This window comes from Rhodamnia argentea, chromosome 11 (genome assembly GCF_020921035.1).
Source record: "Rhodamnia argentea isolate NSW1041297 chromosome 11, ASM2092103v1, whole genome shotgun sequence".
Classification (NCBI taxonomy): Eukaryota; Viridiplantae; Streptophyta; class Magnoliopsida; order Myrtales; family Myrtaceae; genus Rhodamnia; species Rhodamnia argentea.
In genome coordinates this window covers 19,322,065-19,341,637 of record NC_063160.1, presented here as the reverse complement: position 1 = coordinate 19,341,637, position 19,573 = coordinate 19,322,065, and the positions used below count along the sequence as shown (strand labels likewise).

The window sequence follows — 19,573 nt, the reverse complement described above, 5'->3', positions numbered from 1 at the left end:
AATTCTCCACAAAAAGCACCAACATTCACACTCTCCGCCTGCAAAACGTGAGTCAAACACTTTGAATTCCCCATCCCCAAACAATCCCCAAACAAAAGCAACATCGACGACAATACTGGCCTGAGCTTTGACCCGGGTTTTTGCTTCTTTTTGTTTTTTTATTTGTTGTTCTGGACTTCTAGTTCTAGATCAGTGCCCCATCAAATGGGCTTCCTTCTTCCAGAAAAAAAAGAAGAGAAAGAAAAAAAGAAGAGCTAATTATCTCTTATTAAACCGACAACGCTGTCTTTCTTTCGTGTCCACTGAACGGTAAGCTGAGTTCTAATCACCTCAGCAGTGCAGCTGCAGTTGGGATGCTGCATCTCCGAGTAAGTCTTCTTTTACACCAATTGCCAGTACAAGTTGAAAATGCGATTCGATAAGTGGAGCATTGCCTGCAACATGCACCCTCCGTGCTTACGTGATATAAGCACCAGGCTGGAGGAAGATGCTGCAAGTCACAAATAATTAATATGGTTAATTTATTAAAACAAGAGCAGCTGAATTTTAATGCAAATATTGCAATCTGCAGCAGGTACCCCGATATTTGGTTTCATAATGCTGTTCAAGTCAAGTCAACTTTTAATCAATTTCATAAGGAAGACCAAGAAGAGAAGTCGCATGTCAGTTCTCGAAACCAATAGGGCCGTGCTCGACCTTCCCCAGTAAAGTGCATCTTTCGATTCTAAAGCCCATTTCGGAGCATGTGTGAATCTGTCTCTCACGTGCAGACAAGCACAGATCTTGAAGGGAAAAAAGTCAAACTCAGAACATCAGCCTCATCTTGGTTATAATGATAAGAGAAGAGAAATGGGCATCTGTGCCCAGCGGTTATATTTGTTATATTAATCTATACATAACTCATTCTAATGTATGACCCACCCAATTTAACGTGAAGAGAAAATAAAAAACATATGCTATTAAGTTAATAATACCAATAAGATATATTTGCAATATATGATTTTAAAAATTAATGAGATTTCCTCACATGGGGGACGGTGCCCCTCGAGGATGAGCCCAGCCCTGCCTCGCCATGTGCCCATTCCCGAGAAAAGAATATATGGAGCACAATTGCTGATTATAATAGCATAAGCCAAAGCACTAAGACAACTTACCGGCCATGAAAAATCAATCAATTTTTGGTCACTTGATGATCAGACCATAACATGAGTGTTGCCAGAAGGGCAATTGTGGCAGTTTCTACCCGTAAGCGATGTGGCCCTAGGCCAACAGCAGTAGCACCTGCTTCCATCAGTATACTCACTTCTTTCTCAGTAAAATCTGACATACAACGAACAGAAGCATAAAAACATGTGATTGTTAGTCACAAGGGAAATGGAGATGAGCATTGCACGCTGAAGATGTTAGGAGAAACGGAATTAAATCAGAAGACAAGAATCTCGAAGAACAAAAGAAATGCCAGCCAAGACGGCAAGCAGCTGTACTTATTTGTGGAAAGTAGAACCATCCAAATTCACATTATTATCAAGTACTACCCGAGCCCTGTATAGCTTATCATCCAATATGACAAGTTAGATTTTGAAGAGTTCCATGGTTTCCCTTTTCTATTAGCTTAAAAATAGGGATGTGCACAAGAGGGTGGGGGTTGCCTTCCTAGAGGAAGGACGTACCATTAACCTGGATAAAAACTAAAGTGGCCACTCAAGTTCACCTGCACACTCTCCCACCAGTCCACACATCTGCACAAGTGCCAAACCCACCCACCCACCCTACCCCACAAACATAAAGGATCGGCATTTTCTCAATTATATGCCGGAAAATCAGCAATAGAAAACCAGGACTAACCTCCTTCAGGTCCAATAATCATAATCCCATCAGGTTCCATTCTGCATGAAGTCAATGCACTCATGAGAGAAGGAGCTTCTGCAACAGCGAGTAAAGATAGCTTTGACTTTCGAACCTATAAAATCCAATCACAATACCAAACATAAGCACATAATCGAGAATGAAAATGTGAAATTTTTCGAACGTGCTGGCTCGCAGTCAAGGAATATTAACTCACACAAGGTAGAATGTCACCGATCTTTTGTGGAGGATTAAGTACCATTTCATGAAGCCGCTGACCTGAAGAGCAATACAAGATGGTAAGTTGAAACAACTACTCAACCAAGTCAAAGGAACCTCCTATGTCATTTTATCTAGAAAAATACAAACTATATTAGTCCCATGAAAGGAAAAGAATAACTGTTATGAACGAAGACTTCTATGAATGAAGACTACTCATGCGGCGATGAACAACTGACATTGCTTTGATGCAGCTAAGATGAGCCGTTGCAGCCTGTCGAACCTATTTTCTGAGACTGAAGGAGATCGGTCCGTCAACAGAGGAGTTACACTGCTAGCCCCCAGCTCCTATGGGAATCAAAGAACGAATCAGTAGTAACAAGCATAGCACAAACAGACAATTCAATTATCAGATGTGGAAAGCAGAAGACATAATTGCATGGACACATACCGTACATTTCTCAACAAGCCAATCAGCTCGGCCACCCTTTAGAGTTCCTAAGCAAAGTTGGAAAAAAATTATGGGCTAAAAAAGGGATTATGTCCTGAGCCTTAAAGGACAAACTACTTGTGAATAATTGCTTAGATCTGTAATAACTCACCAAAAGCAGCAAATACATGCCACAGCGGCCTCTGAGGAGGGACCAATTTCGGGTCTTCCAGAGAGACAAAGTCCAATCCAGCACGGTCAACACTCTGAATGTTCCCCCTAACTAATCCTCCCTTCCCATTGAAGAGCTCTACCCTTGCAGGAATATTAAAACAAGTACATAAACGCCATTGTCAATCCAAGTGTGCAAAGCTAGACAACAAAATTACTTAGGGAGATTTTGTCGAACACTTGGTGTGCAAGTAATGTTTCGCAGGATACGTAGAGAGACCAAAAGTTCAGCAGATCATAGCCCAAGCAGGCAATGCAAGTAACTCATTTCGAACTGCTTAAAATCACCGCGAGTCCTCACACCCCAATTGCGAAGTCAACCGTACAAAGTACAACAAAATCAAGCAACGATACGTGAGAAAAGAGGAAGGTCGAAGATACCTGTCGTTTGTGCTCAACCTCAACACTTTGGTCATATGCCAGAATTCATCTCCCTGCACCCGAATAACCCCACCCTGGAGTTCCACAGTAAGTAGACGAGAGAAAACCCATTAACACCAGAAGACACGATACGAGCCGTCCACCACCCGCACGGGCAGGGCACATGGCGAGAGAGTTTAACCTTGGAAGGAGGGAGGACGTCGGAGAAGAACCGAGGGAGTCCACCGCGAGACTGGTTGGAGTAATCCGAAGAAGGTGAGGAGCTGCAAAAAGCTCGAAACTTGCATGATGTTCGGCGCCACCACCGGTTCGAGAGGGCGACAAAATGGTGGAACGTTGGTTGATGAGCTTGCATTCGGAGCTTCTTTCGTTTCACACAGTTCTCAAGCTCCAATGCAGTTCTGCTTCTATCTGGGAGTGGGCGACTCACTCCAATGCTCCGCCCAATTCATCTTCATTGCTCTTTTAACTCTTCACATCATTTATTACTTCAAAATTAATGAAATCCCTTTATTTGATTAAACACCTCCTCATTAATAAATCGACAGTGACATCAGAACACGTTCGCGTGGATTTACCCCCGAATCAATCGAACCTTTCATCTTCGACCGAAAAAAAGAAAAAAATCAACCGCGCTTACTTTTGTTCGTTCCATTTTTGTGTGCTTTTTGCTGGAATTTGCTTGATGGTCGACTCGTTGTTTTTGTCAAGAACTTTGGTGAAACGTGGCTCATTCAAAACAAAGGACAACAGGGAGGAATTCTTAACGAAGGCAGACAGCATTTCATCTTCTCCATGGAAGTCTGCTGCATATCGAGCGACGATTTACAGGATTACCAAAAGGAAGGGGACGACGACTTTCACAACTAAACATCCCCTGATATTTACAATCAACAAAAAAAGGGGACATATCCCACCACAACCTCAAAAACCACTTCCCACTGCCACATTTCCGCAAACACCTACAAGGCAACACTTGCCCTCACTCCTCAGCCCTCACCATCGCCGTCGTCCGCATCTTTGCCATCCCCTTCGTACCCACCGCCCAGCTCGCAGATCCTATCCCAGACATCCGCCGCCACCGGCACCACCGACAGCCTCGGCTGCCTCAGCAGGGCGAACCCCTTGAGCGCGCCGTCCCCCTTAAGCTCCGCCAGCTCCACGTGCCTCCTCATCTCCCCCACCGCCCTCACGTCCACCGCCCCGTCGCCGCCGTCCCCGTCGTCGTACCACTGGCGCGCCACCTCGACGACGCCGACGACGCGGCGGGCCTTGGCCCCGGAGTGGTAGAAGAGGCAGAGGTCGCGGAGGCGCATGGACTTGAGGTTCTTCTGGGCCTGCTTGTTCTTGACGCCGTCCCACTTGGCGACGCCGCCGTCAGAGGCCGCCTGCTCGTCCCAGGACCACTCGCCCGGCTCGGTTTTCAGGAGCCAGTACTGTTTGGGCTTGCCCATCTCTTCGGTGGTGAAAGAGCGAGGTTCGCTGTTTCTGACGGCGAAGTGGACTGAAGGGTTTGAGTGCGGCAGGCTTTGGAGTCGGAAAGTTGTGGCTTTTATGGCGGGAATTGCAAGATTCTGGCGCCAAGGATGGCGGCCAAGGAGCATTCTGGTCAACGAAACTGAAAGTACGGAATGTAAAGATTCGCCATGAAAACTCGATGGAGTCTCGGAATGCACCGCCCCTAGCTAGTGAGGTGAAAAGTCATGAGAGATTTTTCCTTTGTTTTTTACAATCAAAGAAAAACAAACCTTTTACTTAAAAAAATCCATAATAATTCGAATTTTTGTTGTTGTTTTATATTAAGATATACTCAAGGAAATTGAAGTTTCTAGAAGGGTTTTATATTTTAGTGGCATAGCAATTTTTGAGCGACCGTGAGGACAATAATATATTGATAAATTTTAAAAGAATGGACTTCACAATAAATTTTAATCAATTAATATTTATTTTTTATGGTCCAAAATGGACCGTTACATAATCAATTTTCTTTTTTTAATACAACAAAAATTCAAAAGATTATTAGAAAGGTTAGGGACCTTAATACGGGTCTTGAGCATGATTACGAACGAGCCATTACAACCGCCTTAAAAGAGAAGTTGAAAGTTCCATTACGATATTCCCTCATAGCATAATTCGATGGCAGAAGTTTAGGTTACATTATTTATAACCCCGTGTTATTGGTGCCTGAGAAGAGTTTCTATTCCTTTCTTCCCATCTATTCAACTTAATTTCTAATCCAAGCTCCGTTTGTTTCGCGAAAAATAAATGACATGAAAAATATTTTTTTTAAAACTAATTGTTTACGTCGCCCAAAATAATCAATTAATATAAAAGGATTTCGTTGCCAACAACAATGCAGATCTATATAATTCTGCGAATAATGCAAACATTTTTCGTTCATTTGTTTCGTTCATTGTTATGAACGATAAAAGCGATCATTTTTAATAAAATATCTTCTAAATCATTATGTTCGTTCGATTCGGTGACCCTGGATCGAGAAATCCGTTATTTTTTTGCAACAAAAAATGCCTCTTTTAAGTTGGTCAAAGATTTCGACCAAACAAAAAAGTTGGTCAGAGAGAAAAAAAGAGAGAGACACTTAAATTTCGAATACGGTGATCGAGGTCAAACCAACTTAAATCTCCTAATTGCATCCAAGGTTTTACACAGTTTTCTTGATGATGACTCGATAACACTGGCAATCCCCAATTGCTTCCTTATCAATCAATCTCTCTCTGCGGATTAAATCATTCATCTTAGGTTCGGACCTATGCATAGAATGTGAAAATCCGAGGGCTAGCTTCCTTATGACTCTACGAACGAAACTTGCAGTAACCTCGCTATTACAAAATTCAGGGGGCTTATGTTAATGTTGGATATTGAGAAAAATTCCAAACAAAAAATTAATGAATTCATTATATATGTACCAATTCAGTCATAAACCTTTTAATTTGGATAATTTAATCATAAACATTTTAACGATTTGCTAATTTAGTCTTTCGTGTCAATTTTGATCGAAAACACCTAATGTGGATATTGGCAATGTCACATAGGACCCAGCGTTGACATGATTTTTTTATATATAATTTGTGATTTTTTTTTTTTTTTTTTTTTTTTCTTTTCCTTGCGGCCCTCACCGGACTTGGTAGAAAAAAAAAAGGAAAAGAAAAAAAAAGCAATAGAAATATTCAAAATTTATTTTAAAAAATATATATATATAAATTGTCCATGTCGGTGTCGTCCATACCATGTAAAACGGCCAACATCCACATTAGCGCTTTCCTATCAAAATTGACTAAAAGAATTAAATAGGCAAGTTATCAAAAAAGTTTACAACTGAATTGACACGTGTAATAAGTTTAGGACTTTTTTGATAATTTTGTCTTGGATATTGGATGACCATATCAAGTTGTATACGAGTTTAGAGAGGGAAAAAAGGAGGTTCTATTCACCCATTTCACTCACTGGGAATAAGGCGCTTCGTGGGGGAGCATAGTGAATCATTAACTTGTGAGAGCACCAGTGGCAATAATCACACATAAAACTACAGAAAGAGGCACGTAATGAGAGGCACATGATGATAATGATCAAAGGACTTCCGGCGTGCGCCGACCGGCATCATGGTACGTGCGCCTATAATGTTTAGCTATCGTATCATGGTTTGTGATCTCAATAATAAGCTTGAGGCGTAACATGTGATGGACATGGGTTCCTCTCTTTTCTTGATGGGTCTCACTTCTTGTCAATGCGTGCAGAATTCGAATGCATGTCTTCTTTGCCTGCATCCTTTCAATGATTCGCGATGCGGGTCTTTTTACGGTGTCGAGACACATTGAGGGGAACACGGGATCTTTCATCCAAATGTGTGAGGATATACAGGCAGGATCAGGAGCTGCACGCTAGTTTGATTTTGTTCAAACGAGGAACCGGATGTCGCGAGATAAACGTTTTACATGCTTTGGAAAAGGAATATACACACCGAGAGTTTGTTCGCGAAAAGATTGTCTCCGAGCTTATGACAAGGTTCTGTTGCTGCAAACCTTAAGGGCACATTAAGCTGAACATTGAGATTGGCAAGGGTATGTGTGGATCAGCATCCGTGATGCAGTCCTGAGGAAAGGGCAATACTATCGCAATATTTCTTGCTGGGCTGTTACTCAGACCTCTGGTCTCCAGATGAAGAAAGCAAGCACCTGAGACCTGGAGGTTTGAACTTTAACCGACTTGGGTTCTCATTTACTTGATCTGCGGACAAATTGACGTGGGAACTGGGATTTGTGGGAAGATAACAACTACATCTTGTAAATGGATATTGACCGGCCGCAGAGAAACAGAAAGCAAGGAGGAGTCAACCACGAAAAGGACAGGGTTTGACAGAGTCAACCAAAGTGTGGTCGAGGTTAAGACAGGGCGAGAGAAAGGAGCACGCACGCAATTCGCCTTTCTGGTCAACCCTGGCAGCCGCCCCTCGTTCCCCGAAGACCAAGGCACAGATCAGGACTTTGAATTTGATGACCTATCTGGAAGTGGGTTGGGCCATTTCTCTCCATTCAATGATTCGAGGACTCCAGATAACCACAAGACTTATAGAATGAGGCGAAAAATTGAGGAGGCTAAGGTAATGAATACATCATGTGGTGTGATATCAGTAATAGTTTACAAGATCCCCGCGAGAACTCAAGCTCTCTATCCAGGACCAGAACCTGACCAATGTTCCACCCAAAACAGAGCAAAGCAAGGACATTTGACAGAGCCTAGGCCATCCGTATTGAATCTAGATACAAAATCCTGCAGAATCACATCGAACGAAAGCACAAATGATGAACAAGAATAGGGAATGATCCAACTAAATGAGGGTGTTCTTTGTGTGTGTGTGTTCATCAGGGTTTTTGCTTCTGAGTGTAGATGTAATCGAGGTGAGCTTCGAGGGTTCTTCTCATCAGGCACTCATCTTCTCCAACTCCTTCACAGCTCTGCTCCGCCTCCACCTTCTCTGCTTCACGATCAACACCCTGCAAAAATTTTACCACCTTAAGCTTCTTACTTTTCAATCCAGAAACACATGACAAGAGGGGAAAGAAGGGTTTTTGTTTCCAAGAAACGTGAGATAACGCACCTCAGGTCGAGTTCCCGACGCATCGCCACCAGCCGGCGCCGGCCGAGCAGCTCGAGACACGTTGGAGATCAAGAGGAGGGTTAGCAAAGAAAAAACGATGACTACTCTAGAAGCCTTCATCATTCTCAGCTCTCTCCAGAATTTGCTTGGAATTGGAGACACGCCATAATTTATAGGAGAGACAGGGGAGGTTGCATGGAATGGGCAAAACGGGAATCTTCCTCTTGGTGCGTGAGGATAGAATCATAGGACCTCAGAGGCTCAGACCATCTTTGTCGTTGAATATTACAGAACGATGCAATGATTCTAGAACCATGATTATGTCATCTTGAAAATATAATTAAGTTCCAGATCCCTTGCGATTGGGGAGATCAAATTGAATAATTCAATAGGAAATTAACTTCCCTCCTGCATATCAAGTACATGTAATCTTCAAGTTAGATAGCGGAGTCCAAAATCATAATAGGGCAACAACCTAAATCATTTCGTTGATGAAAATAACCACACCATCTTATGTTAAAATAACACCTTCGCCACCTTAGTGATTGGCAAATGGATTTGTGCGGATTATGCGACGCAAGATCGATTCCCCCACAATATTGTGCATAAATTATTTCGAATTCAAGGCTGTCATAGGTTTTGTCCGATTTATGATATTATTGTGATATATATATATATATATATATATATATATATATATTGTTCTCTCTAGAAGAAAGTTCATTATTAGATAGAGCGCTTATTGAGGTACTTCTGGGCCTGAGCCGGTCTTTAAAAGGCTTAAGGGGAGACAGAAGAAGGAAATCCCCAGTATGATGGAGGGATCTACCTGTGAGTTCTCTCCGTATTCCCTTTTTTCAGGGAAGAAAATGATATAGATGGAGCTTAAGGGTCTTTAGCTGGGGTAAGTAGATCTCATGTCAACTTCGATTGACAACTGCTGGATAGGCAAGTACAGTAGCCTCCCATGCCTGGAGTTATAGAAGGGAAGTTTCGGCTTTCCATTAGGACAATTTGTGCTTTACACAGTGTCTATTAACCAATTTGTTGTCCTAGTATCCTGTTTAATAGACGGAGTCCATTATTAGTTAGAGCGCTTATCGAGGTACTTCTGTCGACGTGAATTTTTCGTATTAAGATGCGCTTCTTCGTGACAGATGGGGGACAAAATATTCAATTAATTTGATCACTGGAATTTGACAATTTGTCACAAGTCACAACCAACACAGAAGAAGCATTCCCACTTACTTGTCAACGCGTTTCGCAGTGGCCCCCCCGTGACAAAGCGGCGCCGTTTTATCGCCGGACATTCTCATCTTAACATTTATCTAGAAACAAATACGGTAGCAATTTGTTGAGCATAGTCAAACCATAGCACGCGGTTTTTTCTGCGTGTTTTATCTTACTTTATGTTGTTCTATATTTCAAAATAAAACATGCCATGAAGATCTTCCAATGCAAACATGTGACAATATTGGGTGGCCTGCAACATATATTAATTTTATTTTTTTGGTCAGATCATATGTTAGTTAAGTCGGTTGGATTTCTCCATGGTTTTCTCAGTCTTCATAAGATAATCCGGATTGTTAGTCACATTAAACCGCGGGGACAAATTATTTTTTTTTTTTGGGAAGTTAGGTATATTGCTAAAGTATTCAGACACAAATCGGGGGTAAACAAGTTCGCCGGTCCATCATTGCCCGTGTTATATAACATTATTCTTGGGAGAAGGACACCGCACGGTAAATGGAGACTTCGCATACATTTTTCTTAAAGATGATCGCTTGTATCGCTCACAAAAATGATTAAAGAAAAAAATAATAATTTTATCGTCCAAGAAAATATCCAGACACAAATTATCGTCGGCAATGAATACATTTGCGATTGAATGGTTATTTCGAGCGATATATGAGATCATTTTTAGGAAAATATTTTTCAAATCTAAACGGATCGGTGAAAAGCAAAACTCCAGTGGAGCGGTTCACGGACCACACGTACTTCTAGACAATGCTGAGTAGAAAATTGCGCGTAATCATAGGAATTCGCGAAAAGCATAATGGTCATAGAGACTCATGAGATACTGGCGCAGTAATGTCAACCTCTAGAAGGGGCGATAGGCACGGACCGTCATTTTCGTGGCACAAACTAACGAAACGCCAATTTTTTCTTTATGGCGGAGTTGGGTTGGCTTGAATTTATGCTCCAGCGGGAGATAAGCATGCGATGGCCACCGTGGTTTTTGGTTTTGACGAGAAGCTTCTTCTCGGTCAGATTTTTGGGTCGCGACTTTTGCGACAAGTTTAGGCCTGTTCCCCCTTTACTTTCTCGAACGATCATCACGAGATTCGATCTTTCGGACAGGGTTGGGAAGCCACTGACGCATGTGGGTGCTCCATTTTCAAGTTGGAAAATTACCTACTTGTTATGCTGAATTCCAATTCTAAGTCAAAAATCTTTTAATTCGGTCGATTTCGTTCTGAATTCATTTTATGGATTTTGATTCGGTCATGGACCTTTTAATTCAGCCGTTTTAGTTTTAGATATTTTGATGACTTGTCAATATAGTCATTCTGCCCAATTTTGACCGAAAATCTCCGTAATTGATGAATTTTGCATGCTTTAAGAAAATTCCTGAATTGTTTCTTTTTTTTTTTTCGATAGGCTGACGGGGCCATGATTCCCCCTCCCCCACCCCCCAAAAAAATATATATATAGTAAAATAAAAATTTAAGAATTTTTTTAAAAAAATTGTAAAAATTATATACATCATTGGTTATGTCACATAGGACAGTTGATATCCTACTATTTTCGATCAAAATTAGCTGAATTATTGTAAAAAATTTAGAACTAAATTGAAAGGTGTAGGTTTTAAAAGGCATCTGCCAATAATTTTAAGATTTTTTTTTTGGATAATTATCCTAGTTTAGAGAAGCCAGTTGACATGGTTCAATAACCTAATTCACAATCGAACTAAGGCTATATTTATTTCGCGGAAAATAAACGACTTGTAAGGACGGTCGCATCATATCCTTCCTTTGCAACGCAAATTCCGAACTTTAAGGAAGGTCAACAGTAAATAAATTGCCATACATGGGTGTCTCCTTTGGAAGGACGATCGCAACAGGTACTTGCCGATCCTCGAAATACTTCTTGTGTACAACCTGACGTTTAGCTTCCCAGCATCCGAGTGCTTGCTCGGCTAGCTCAAAGCGGTCCCCGTTGCAGGAAGAAAGTTTCATAGCGCAAAAACCAAAGAGAGAGAGAGAGAGAGAGAGAGAGAGAGAGAAGGCCGAGTGAGAAGGCAATTGAAATAGTTAAGAATAATAAGATGCAGAAGAAAGAAATGTGGAATTTTCTATATATTTCGATGTCTACATCAGTTAATAACACATAAGCTTATTTGTAGGCTTTATTAAATAACTATTATGTGATAATATCTCAATCAAGATATGTATAATCAAAATGAGATATACATGCAGTCTTGAGATATACGAATAATCAGCAGAAACATCATAACTATATCTAATGTAAGAAAATATCCCATGAAACCGTTTCAATGCGAGAAACGGAAGACGGAGATAAAAAGAAGGGAACTTGCCATTTCCACAAAAGACCTCATTTTCAAATCGTTCCTCGAATACCCACGATCCATCAATCTCAAAGGAAGTCATCAATTGTAGTAACTTTTCAAAGGAAGCCATCAATTCGAAACGCAATCTGCAGGGAAGCCATCAATTGTAGTAACTTTTCAGTAGTTCCGTGTTTAGATTATTTGCATCGGAGCAGGAAGAATTTCATGTTCGTATTCTAAGAACAGAAAACGAGTTGCGTAGAAGGAAGCAGCAAGCATAGGCCTTTTGCCCATTGCGGTTTTTTTTTATGGAATGTACATATCAATATTTATAGATTATCCCCTTCATTCTAATTCCATTCCTATTAGAAAAGGGCCCCGCTATGAACTGCTTCAAAAAGAAGGATGGTAATTGGATCATTTCGGGAACTAGGGCAAACCTTTTTCTTTCTTTTGTGGCTGTGGGAATGTGACTGCGCTTCAAGAGAGAGAGAGACGATGACGTGGAATCGGGAGTTTGCCTAAGGGAGAAGTTACGAAAGACCCAAGTTTTGCGGACCAATCATATTCCCGAGAGAAATCAATTAGGAGAATGTCATTCAGGAACGCCAAAATTGATTAGATTTATGAATTAGATGGACATGGACCTGTTGCTTAAGCAAGTAAGTCTCTCTTGGACAAAAATATTTTGCCTCTATAACCGCCAAAATTGATCAGGAGATTGATGGACATTGGGAAGAAGGGAACTTGTCATTTCCACAAAAGACCTCCTTTTCAAATTGTTCTGCGAATACCCATGATCCATCAATCTCTAAATCCTCCTTTCCAATTCCAATTCCAATTTCTTAAAACACCTCAAGCTCCCGCTAAATTTCGACCGAGGGTTAGAAGCTGAAGCGAACGCGGGTTTCACAATTTATAGGAAGCCATCAATTGCAGTAACATTTCGGTAGTTCCGTGTTTAGCCTATTTGCATCAGAGTAGGAAGAATTTCATGTTCGTATTAGAAGAATAGAAAACGAGTTGCGTAGAAGGAAGCAACAAGCATAGGGCTTTTGCCTATTGCGATTTTTTTTTATGGAATATACATATCAATATTCATGGATTATCCCCTTAATTCCAATTCCGTTCTTATTATAAAAGGGCCCCGCTATGAACCGCTCCGAAAGGAAGGATGGTAATTTGATCATTTGGGAAACCGGGGCAAACCATTTTCTTTCTTTTGTGGCTGTGGGGATGTGACAGCGCTCCGAGAGAGAGAGAGAGAGAGAGAGAGAGAGAGAGAGAGAGAGGGTGACGTGGAATCGGGAGTTTGCCAAAGGGAGAAGTTACGAGAGACCCAAGTTTTGTAGACTAATCACATTCCCGAGAGAAATCAATTAGGAGAATGTAATTCAGGAACGCCAAAATTGATTAGATTTATGAATTAGATGGACATTGACCTATTGCTTAAGCAAGTAAGTCCCTCTTGGACAAAAATGCTTTGCCTCTATTACCGCCAAAATTGATCAGGAGATTGATGGACATTGGCAAGAAGGGAACTTGTCATTTCCACAAAAGACCTCCTTTTCAAATTGTTCCTCGAATACCCACGATCCATCAATCTCAAAATCCTCCTTTCCGATTCCAATTTCTTAAACCACCTCAAGCTCCCACTAAATTTCAACCAGGGGTTAGAAGCTGAAGCGAAAGCGGGTTTCTCAATCTGCAGGAAGCCATCAATTGCAGTAATTTTCAATAGTTTTGTGTTTAGACTATTTGCATCAAAGTAGGAAGAATTTCATGTTCGTATTCGAAGAACAAAAAATGAGTTGCGTAGAAGGAAGCAAGAAGCGTAGGGCTTTTGCCCATTGCGATATTTTTTATGGAATATACATATCAATATTCATGAATTATCCCCTTCATTCCAATTCCATTCTCATTAGAAAAGGGGGCCCCGCTTGCTCGAAAGGAAGGATGGTAATTGGATCATTTGGGGAACTGGGGCAAACCTTTTTCTTTCTTTTGTGGTTGTGGGGAGGTGATTGCGATTCAAGAGAGAGAGAGAGACGGTGACTTGGAATCGGTAGTTCGCCTAAGAGAGAAGTTACGAGAGACCCAAGTTTCGCAAACCAATCAAATTCCCGAGAGAAATCAATCGGGAGAATGTAATTCAAAAACGCCAAAATTGATTAGATTTATGAATTAGATGGACATTGACCTGTTGCTTAAGCTAGTAAGTCTCTCTTGGACAAAAATGTTTTGCTTCTATAACCGCCAAAATTGATCGGGAGATCGATGGACATTGGCAAGAAGGGAACTTGTCATTTCCACAAAAGATCTCCTTTTCAAATTGTTCCTCGAATACCCACGATCCATCAATCTCAAAATCCTCCTTTCCGATTCCAATTTCTTAAACCACCTCGAGCTCCCACTAAATTTCAACCGAGGGTTAGAAGCTGAAGCAAAAGCGGGTTTCGCATTCTGCAGGAAGCCATCAATTGCAGTAACTTTTCGGTAGTTCCGTGTTTAGACTATTTGCATCAGAGTAGGAAGAATTTCATGTTTGTATTTGAAGAACAAAAAATGAGTTGCGTGGAAGGAAGCAGCAAGCGTAGAGCTTTTGCCCATTGCGATTTTTTTTTTATGGAATATATATATATATATATATATATATATATATATATCAATATTCATGGATTATCCCCTTAATTCCAATTCCATTCTTATTAGAAAAGGACCCCGCTATGAACTGCTCCGAAAGGAAGGATGGTAATTGGATCATTTGGGGAACTAGGGCAAACCTTTTTCTTTCTTTTGTGGCTGTGGGGATGTGACTGTGCTTTAAGAGAGAGAGAGACGGTGACGTGGAATCGGGAGTTTGCCTAAGGGAGAAGTTATGAGAGACCCAAGTTTTGCGGACCAATCACATTCCCGAGAGAAATCAATTAGGAGAATGTAATTCAGGAACGCCAAAATTGATTAGATTTATGAATTAGATGGACATTGACCTGTTGCTTAAGCAAGTAAGTCTCTCTTGGACAAAAATGTTTGCCTCTATTACCGCCAAAATTGATCAGGAGATTGATGGACATTGGCAAGAAGGGAACTTGTCATTTCCACAAAAGACCTCCTTTTCAAATTGTTCCTCGAATAACCACGATCCATCAATCTCAAAATCCTCCTTTCCGATTCCAATTTCTTAAACCACCTTGAGCTCCCGCTAAATTTCGACCGAGGGTTAGAAGCTGAAGCGAAAGCGGGTTTTACAATCTGCAGGAAGCCATCAATTGCAGTAACTTTTCAGTAGTTCCGTGTTTGGACTATTTGCATCGGAGTAGGAACCATTTCATGTTCGTATTTGAAGAATAGAAAATGAGTTGTGTAGAAGGAAGCAGCAAGCTTAGGGCTTTTGCCCATTGCAGGTATGTTTTTATTTATTTATTTATGGAATATACATATCAATATTCATGGATTATCCCCTTCATTCCAATTCCATTGTTATTAGAAAAGGGCCCCGCTATGAACTGCTTCGAAAGGAAGGATGGTAATTGGATCATTTTGGGAACCGGGGCAAACCCATTTTTTTTTTCTTTGTGCCGATGGGGACGTGGCTGCTTTGAGAGAGAGAGAGAGAGAGAGAGAGAGAGAGAGAGAGAGAGAGAGTAACGTGGAATCAGGAGCTTGCTTAAGGGAGAAGTTATTAGAGATCCAAATTTAGTAGACCGATCACATTTCTAAGAGAAATCAATCAGGAAAATGTAATTCAAAAACATCAAAATTGATTAGATTTATGAATTAGATGGACATTGACCTGTTGCTTAAGCAAGTAAGTCTCTTGGACAAAAATGTTTTGCCCCTATTACCTCCTAGTCCATGTTCGTAATTTTATGGCTTTATATTAATGGGACAGCGGAAAGAAAGAGGACAAGTGCACTACATCTGCACAGGACAGAGACAAAACTATGAGTTAAAAATCTGCTGACAACTAGATATGTCCTTCTCAGTGGATGTAACTGGCCTGTCTATATGACAAAACTCATTCCTTCTAGTAGCTCCTCGGCACGGGTTGGAGTAGGAAATTCGAACATGGGCTCCAGAAGTTGAGAAACTACAATCACAGGCTTATTCATTTGCCTGCAGACAACATAAGTTAGCGGAAATGAAGAAGAGAGAACCTATAACAGCTTGATAATCCACTCTTCTCCAGTAATACACCTCACAGCAGAAAAGACTCCCTTTTCATATCCATCCTCGAAAGTTAAAGCTCACTTCTCAGTTTTAGATTCGCCGCCGTCTCCATCATATATGATAGAATCGATTATTTAGATGATCATCAGCACGTCGCAATATAGCATGTGTAATGTCCGGATAAGTCTTCGACATACAATGTTGCAATCGCCTAAGGAAATGAGGGTCAGCAACAAAATTTCATAATGATGTAGTTCTGGCAAACCAATGAATGGTAATGCGTGAGAATGTGGGCGCTCTCTCATGGGTGAAACTATAAAAAAAATCTCTGGTTGTGATGATTATTGGGCCTAAAACTTGTAACGGGCCTGAAGGCTGACGGTGACTTGGTCTTCCTCTTAAAGATGGGAATGTCGACTCGTGTCCCTACCTTCGGCAGATTAACATCGGTGTTGATCATCATGAAGCTCAGGCTCCGATCTCTGGAATCCAACGATACCCTCAAGCTCGACGTCCCCAATCCCTGCTCACTCCCCCAGCTCCGCCAGATCCTCGCCGATCGCCTCTCTCCTGCTCCTGGCTCCTCCTTCCGCCTCTCTCTTAACCGCACGGACGAGCTTCAGTCGCCGAATCCCGCCGATTCTCTCCAATCTCTCGGCCTCGCATCTGGCGACCTCGTCTATTACACCCTCGACCCTGATGGTTTCGCTTCCCGGGGAGATAATAGCTCCTCGGACCCCAATTTCTCAGCAGGCGCATCGAATCAGGTTTCTCAAGGGCACGCGGACATGGATTCTGAAGATTTGCCCAATTTAGCAGGGCGGCCTCGGGAGGTCGCGGATTCGGAGATGGCCGATTTGGTTCCTGAAGATGTGCAGAAAGTCGAAGTTTCGGGAAACACTGAAGATCGAGGTAATTCTGTTCCTGAAAGTGATGATTTTGATGGCGATGGCTTTGTCGCTGTGGATGGGTCGGTTGTGGTTCGCAGTAAGTTCTCTGAGCCTTACTTTCTGAGGAGGGTTTTGAGGGAGGAATTGGGTGGTGACGGTGGTGACCATAGACTTCTAGTCATAGCGGTGCACGCGGTTATGCAGGAATCCGGTTTTGTCGCTGTTGATCCGGTGACTGGAATTCCTGCTGATCGTTTCCATCTGCCCGATCAATGGCCGTCGTCTGCATTCACCATGTCATTGCGGTACAGTCTGCCTGTCCTTGTGTCTAGGCAGAGCGTCAATATGCCTGAGAGTGTTGTTTTGAAATTTCAAAGCTTAGGTCACTTTATAACTATCTATGGATATCTCGCTAAAGTCAAGTCAGGACTGCGTAGAATCTGTTTGGATGAGCGAAGGTTTGCACCTACTATAGACGTGATGTTGGCAAAAGGCCATAATAATGTTGAAGTGAATGAGGATGGTGGTCCGATTTCATATTCTGAAAAAGATGTGTTTGAGTTTTGGAAGATTGTGAAAGATGGTTTGGCATTGCCGCTGTTAATAGACCTAACCGAAAGGGTTGGTTTGCCGCTCCCATCTTGTTTCACATGCCTTCCCACGGAACTGAAGCTCAAGATTTTTGAATTGCTTCCCGGAATTGACCTTGCGAGGGTAGGAGGTGTGTGTTCGGAACTTCGATATTTGACATCCAATAATGACTTATGGAAGCAAAAGTATGTGGAGGAGTTTGCAGAGCGGACAGAAAGGCGAGGGATGATCAATTGGAAGCAAAGTTTCGCATGGTCCTGGGAGGCGAAGAAGAAGACAAAGAGGGAGAGTAGTTGGTGGCAGACGCCTTCTCGTGTGGACAGGCCTTTCTACTTCAGGATCAGGAGGGATCCAAACCCGTTTGTTTTTCCAGCAATGATAGGTGGAGACTATGACCGCCTACCTGGGTTTGGGGTTCCTTCTCCTTTTGGCCAGCCATTTCGTCGAGTTCCATTCCGGCGTAACTTTACCCCCAACTGCAATCTGGGAGGATTGAATGGCTGAGGTGAGTTCGTTTTGTACGGATCAGGATGATGTCGGCCGATGGCTGCTGAGATATGATGGCTCTCGAGGCATCTGTAATGGCCACAATTGTGTACAGATCTAGGTTTTTGGCAAGATAAACGTGTGTTGTCAGTACAATAATGTAAAGGTTGAATATTTGACTGTTGCTTTTTTACTTTTTTGGTGTGCCGGAGTTCTCCCTAATCCACCATGCTGCTATCTCGCCCTTTCCTTGTCCAGTCTTTTGAGAACTTACAATGAAGTTGATGAAACCTGACCTGCATTTCTTACTATCACTAGTTGTTGGTTGCTATCGTTGGAGGTAATGTAATTATCCAGGCTTTTTACTGAGTTGGTGTTATTCTCACGTGAACATGATGTCCGCATGGATTCATGCCAGGTGAAGCAATGTCATCCGGTATGGAAATTTATTTGGATTTTGGACTAAGGCATAGAGAGAGATAGGATCATAATATTCTGGTATACCCTGGCGTATGCTTCTACAATCCCTTGATAAGTCAGATAAGTCATTCCTCGGGGACTGATAGTTGCTGGACCACAAAACTGAGAAGATCCTCTATGTATTTTAGATTTGTATCTGACAAGACTGAGAAGATCCTCTGACTTCTCATCTTCTTGCACACATCTTCACGTCGTGAAGTCAATAGAATCTTGCAAGAAATACCAGAAGGAATACCCATTGCCTCGAGATCAAGCTACCCCCCAGACGTCATCCAATACAACTAGTGTACTCTTTGCTCTTCAGCAGTCCTGCACATAGCTGACCGGCTCTTCCAAGTTCTCCTCTCTTACCCAGGTCAATACCTAGCATGTCTGCCATCTCATATTGTGTCTTTATAAAGTTTTGGTTCTGGGACACAACGTCATCACCACTTAATGGAAAAGGTTCTCTTTCTCCACTGTCTCGATCACTTCATTCATCATGTTCATGGTTGTTTTACATACACCCCATCCCGTAAACTCCAACTGTACAAATTTCTTCTTCCCTGATTGCATCCACTATCTGGTTCATGACCATAGTCCTTGTTCAAGACCCTTAGAACCATCTGCAAATGTTCCTCCCCAAATTTTCGCGGGGAAGCAGGATAAGCAACTTCATCACCCTTTCGAGCTTAGCAACAACAGCACTCTTCTTCTTAGTCCCTCCGGCTAAGTAAATAGCGCGTCTTCAGATCCGGACACCACCCTTCACAACACTTAGATTAGCAGTAACTTACATCTAAACTTTCGACCAAAAAGAAAGGACGGCGTTATTTCCACTCCCTAAATGACTAAATCCACCACATTTACACTAAATATGTAAAACTGCCCCCAATTTTTCAATTGCAATTCAAAATGATAGCTCTACTCCTCATTTTTCCTGTTTCTCTTTTTCTGATTAGGATAATTACAAGAATTTTATGCATTTTTTTTGGTAAAATTTTTTAAGCATTTCACTAGTTTTCACTAATTTTGTTTCCGGCATATTAAAGAAAAATACATACTCATATATCCTATAATGGTTTACATGCTCCGCATAAAAGTATCTCACCGATAATAAGGAAAAAGGACGTTCTTTAATGCAGTATAGAACTGAAAAATCTCTTTATCATCATTGATCTTAT

At 41.7% G+C, this 19,573-nt stretch overlaps 4 protein-coding genes across 6 annotated transcripts; 1 reads left to right on the top strand and 3 right to left on the bottom strand.

Moving 5' to 3' along the window:
- Nucleotides 1-195: 195 nt before the first annotated feature.
- LOC115735633 (ribosomal RNA small subunit methyltransferase E) lies at nt 196-3,557 on the bottom strand. 3 transcript variants are annotated; one of them, XM_048272284.1, is made up of 9 exons: nt 3,288-3,557; nt 3,107-3,180; nt 2,667-2,809; nt 2,516-2,562; nt 2,304-2,412; nt 2,105-2,124; nt 1,846-1,960; nt 1,155-1,320; nt 196-490 (listed from the first exon to the last, which is right to left on the bottom strand). In XM_048272284.1, exons 1-8 carry the CDS (start codon nt 3,459-3,461, stop codon nt 1,172-1,174), a joined length of 831 nt encoding a protein of 276 aa, XP_048128241.1. In that variant the 5' UTR covers nt 3,462-3,557; the 3' UTR covers nt 196-490; nt 1,155-1,171. The 3 variants fall into 3 exon arrangements, with proteins under 3 accessions (XP_048128241.1, XP_030522850.1, XP_048128240.1); XM_030666990.2 differs by having other exon boundaries at nt 273-490; nt 2,063-2,124; nt 3,288-3,553; XM_048272283.1 differs by lacking the exon at nt 196-490 and having other exon boundaries at nt 2,063-2,124; nt 3,288-3,554.
- A 282-nt stretch (nt 3,558-3,839) lies between these two features.
- Nucleotides 3,840-4,786, bottom strand: LOC115735635 (thymocyte nuclear protein 1). Its single transcript, XM_030666992.1, has one exon. The coding sequence runs from the start codon at nt 4,708-4,710 to the stop codon at nt 4,096-4,098; it is 615 nt and encodes a 204-aa protein (XP_030522852.1). The 5' UTR covers nt 4,711-4,786; the 3' UTR covers nt 3,840-4,095.
- Nucleotides 4,787-7,710: 2,924 nt separating this feature from the next.
- Nucleotides 7,711-8,382, bottom strand: LOC115735636 (phytosulfokines-like). The gene is made up of 2 exons (XM_030666994.2): nt 8,223-8,382; nt 7,711-8,118 (listed from the first exon to the last, which is right to left on the bottom strand). Exons 1-2 carry the CDS (start codon nt 8,343-8,345, stop codon nt 7,987-7,989), a joined length of 255 nt encoding a protein of 84 aa, XP_030522854.1. The 5' UTR covers nt 8,346-8,382; the 3' UTR covers nt 7,711-7,986.
- Nucleotides 8,383-16,375: 7,993 nt separating this feature from the next.
- Nucleotides 16,376-18,312, top strand: LOC115735632 (F-box protein SKIP22-like). Its single transcript, XM_030666989.2, has one exon. It carries the CDS (start codon nt 16,425-16,427, stop codon nt 17,946-17,948), a length of 1,524 nt encoding a protein of 507 aa, XP_030522849.1. The 5' UTR covers nt 16,376-16,424; the 3' UTR covers nt 17,949-18,312.
- The last annotated feature ends 1,261 nt before the right edge of the window (nt 18,313-19,573 follow it).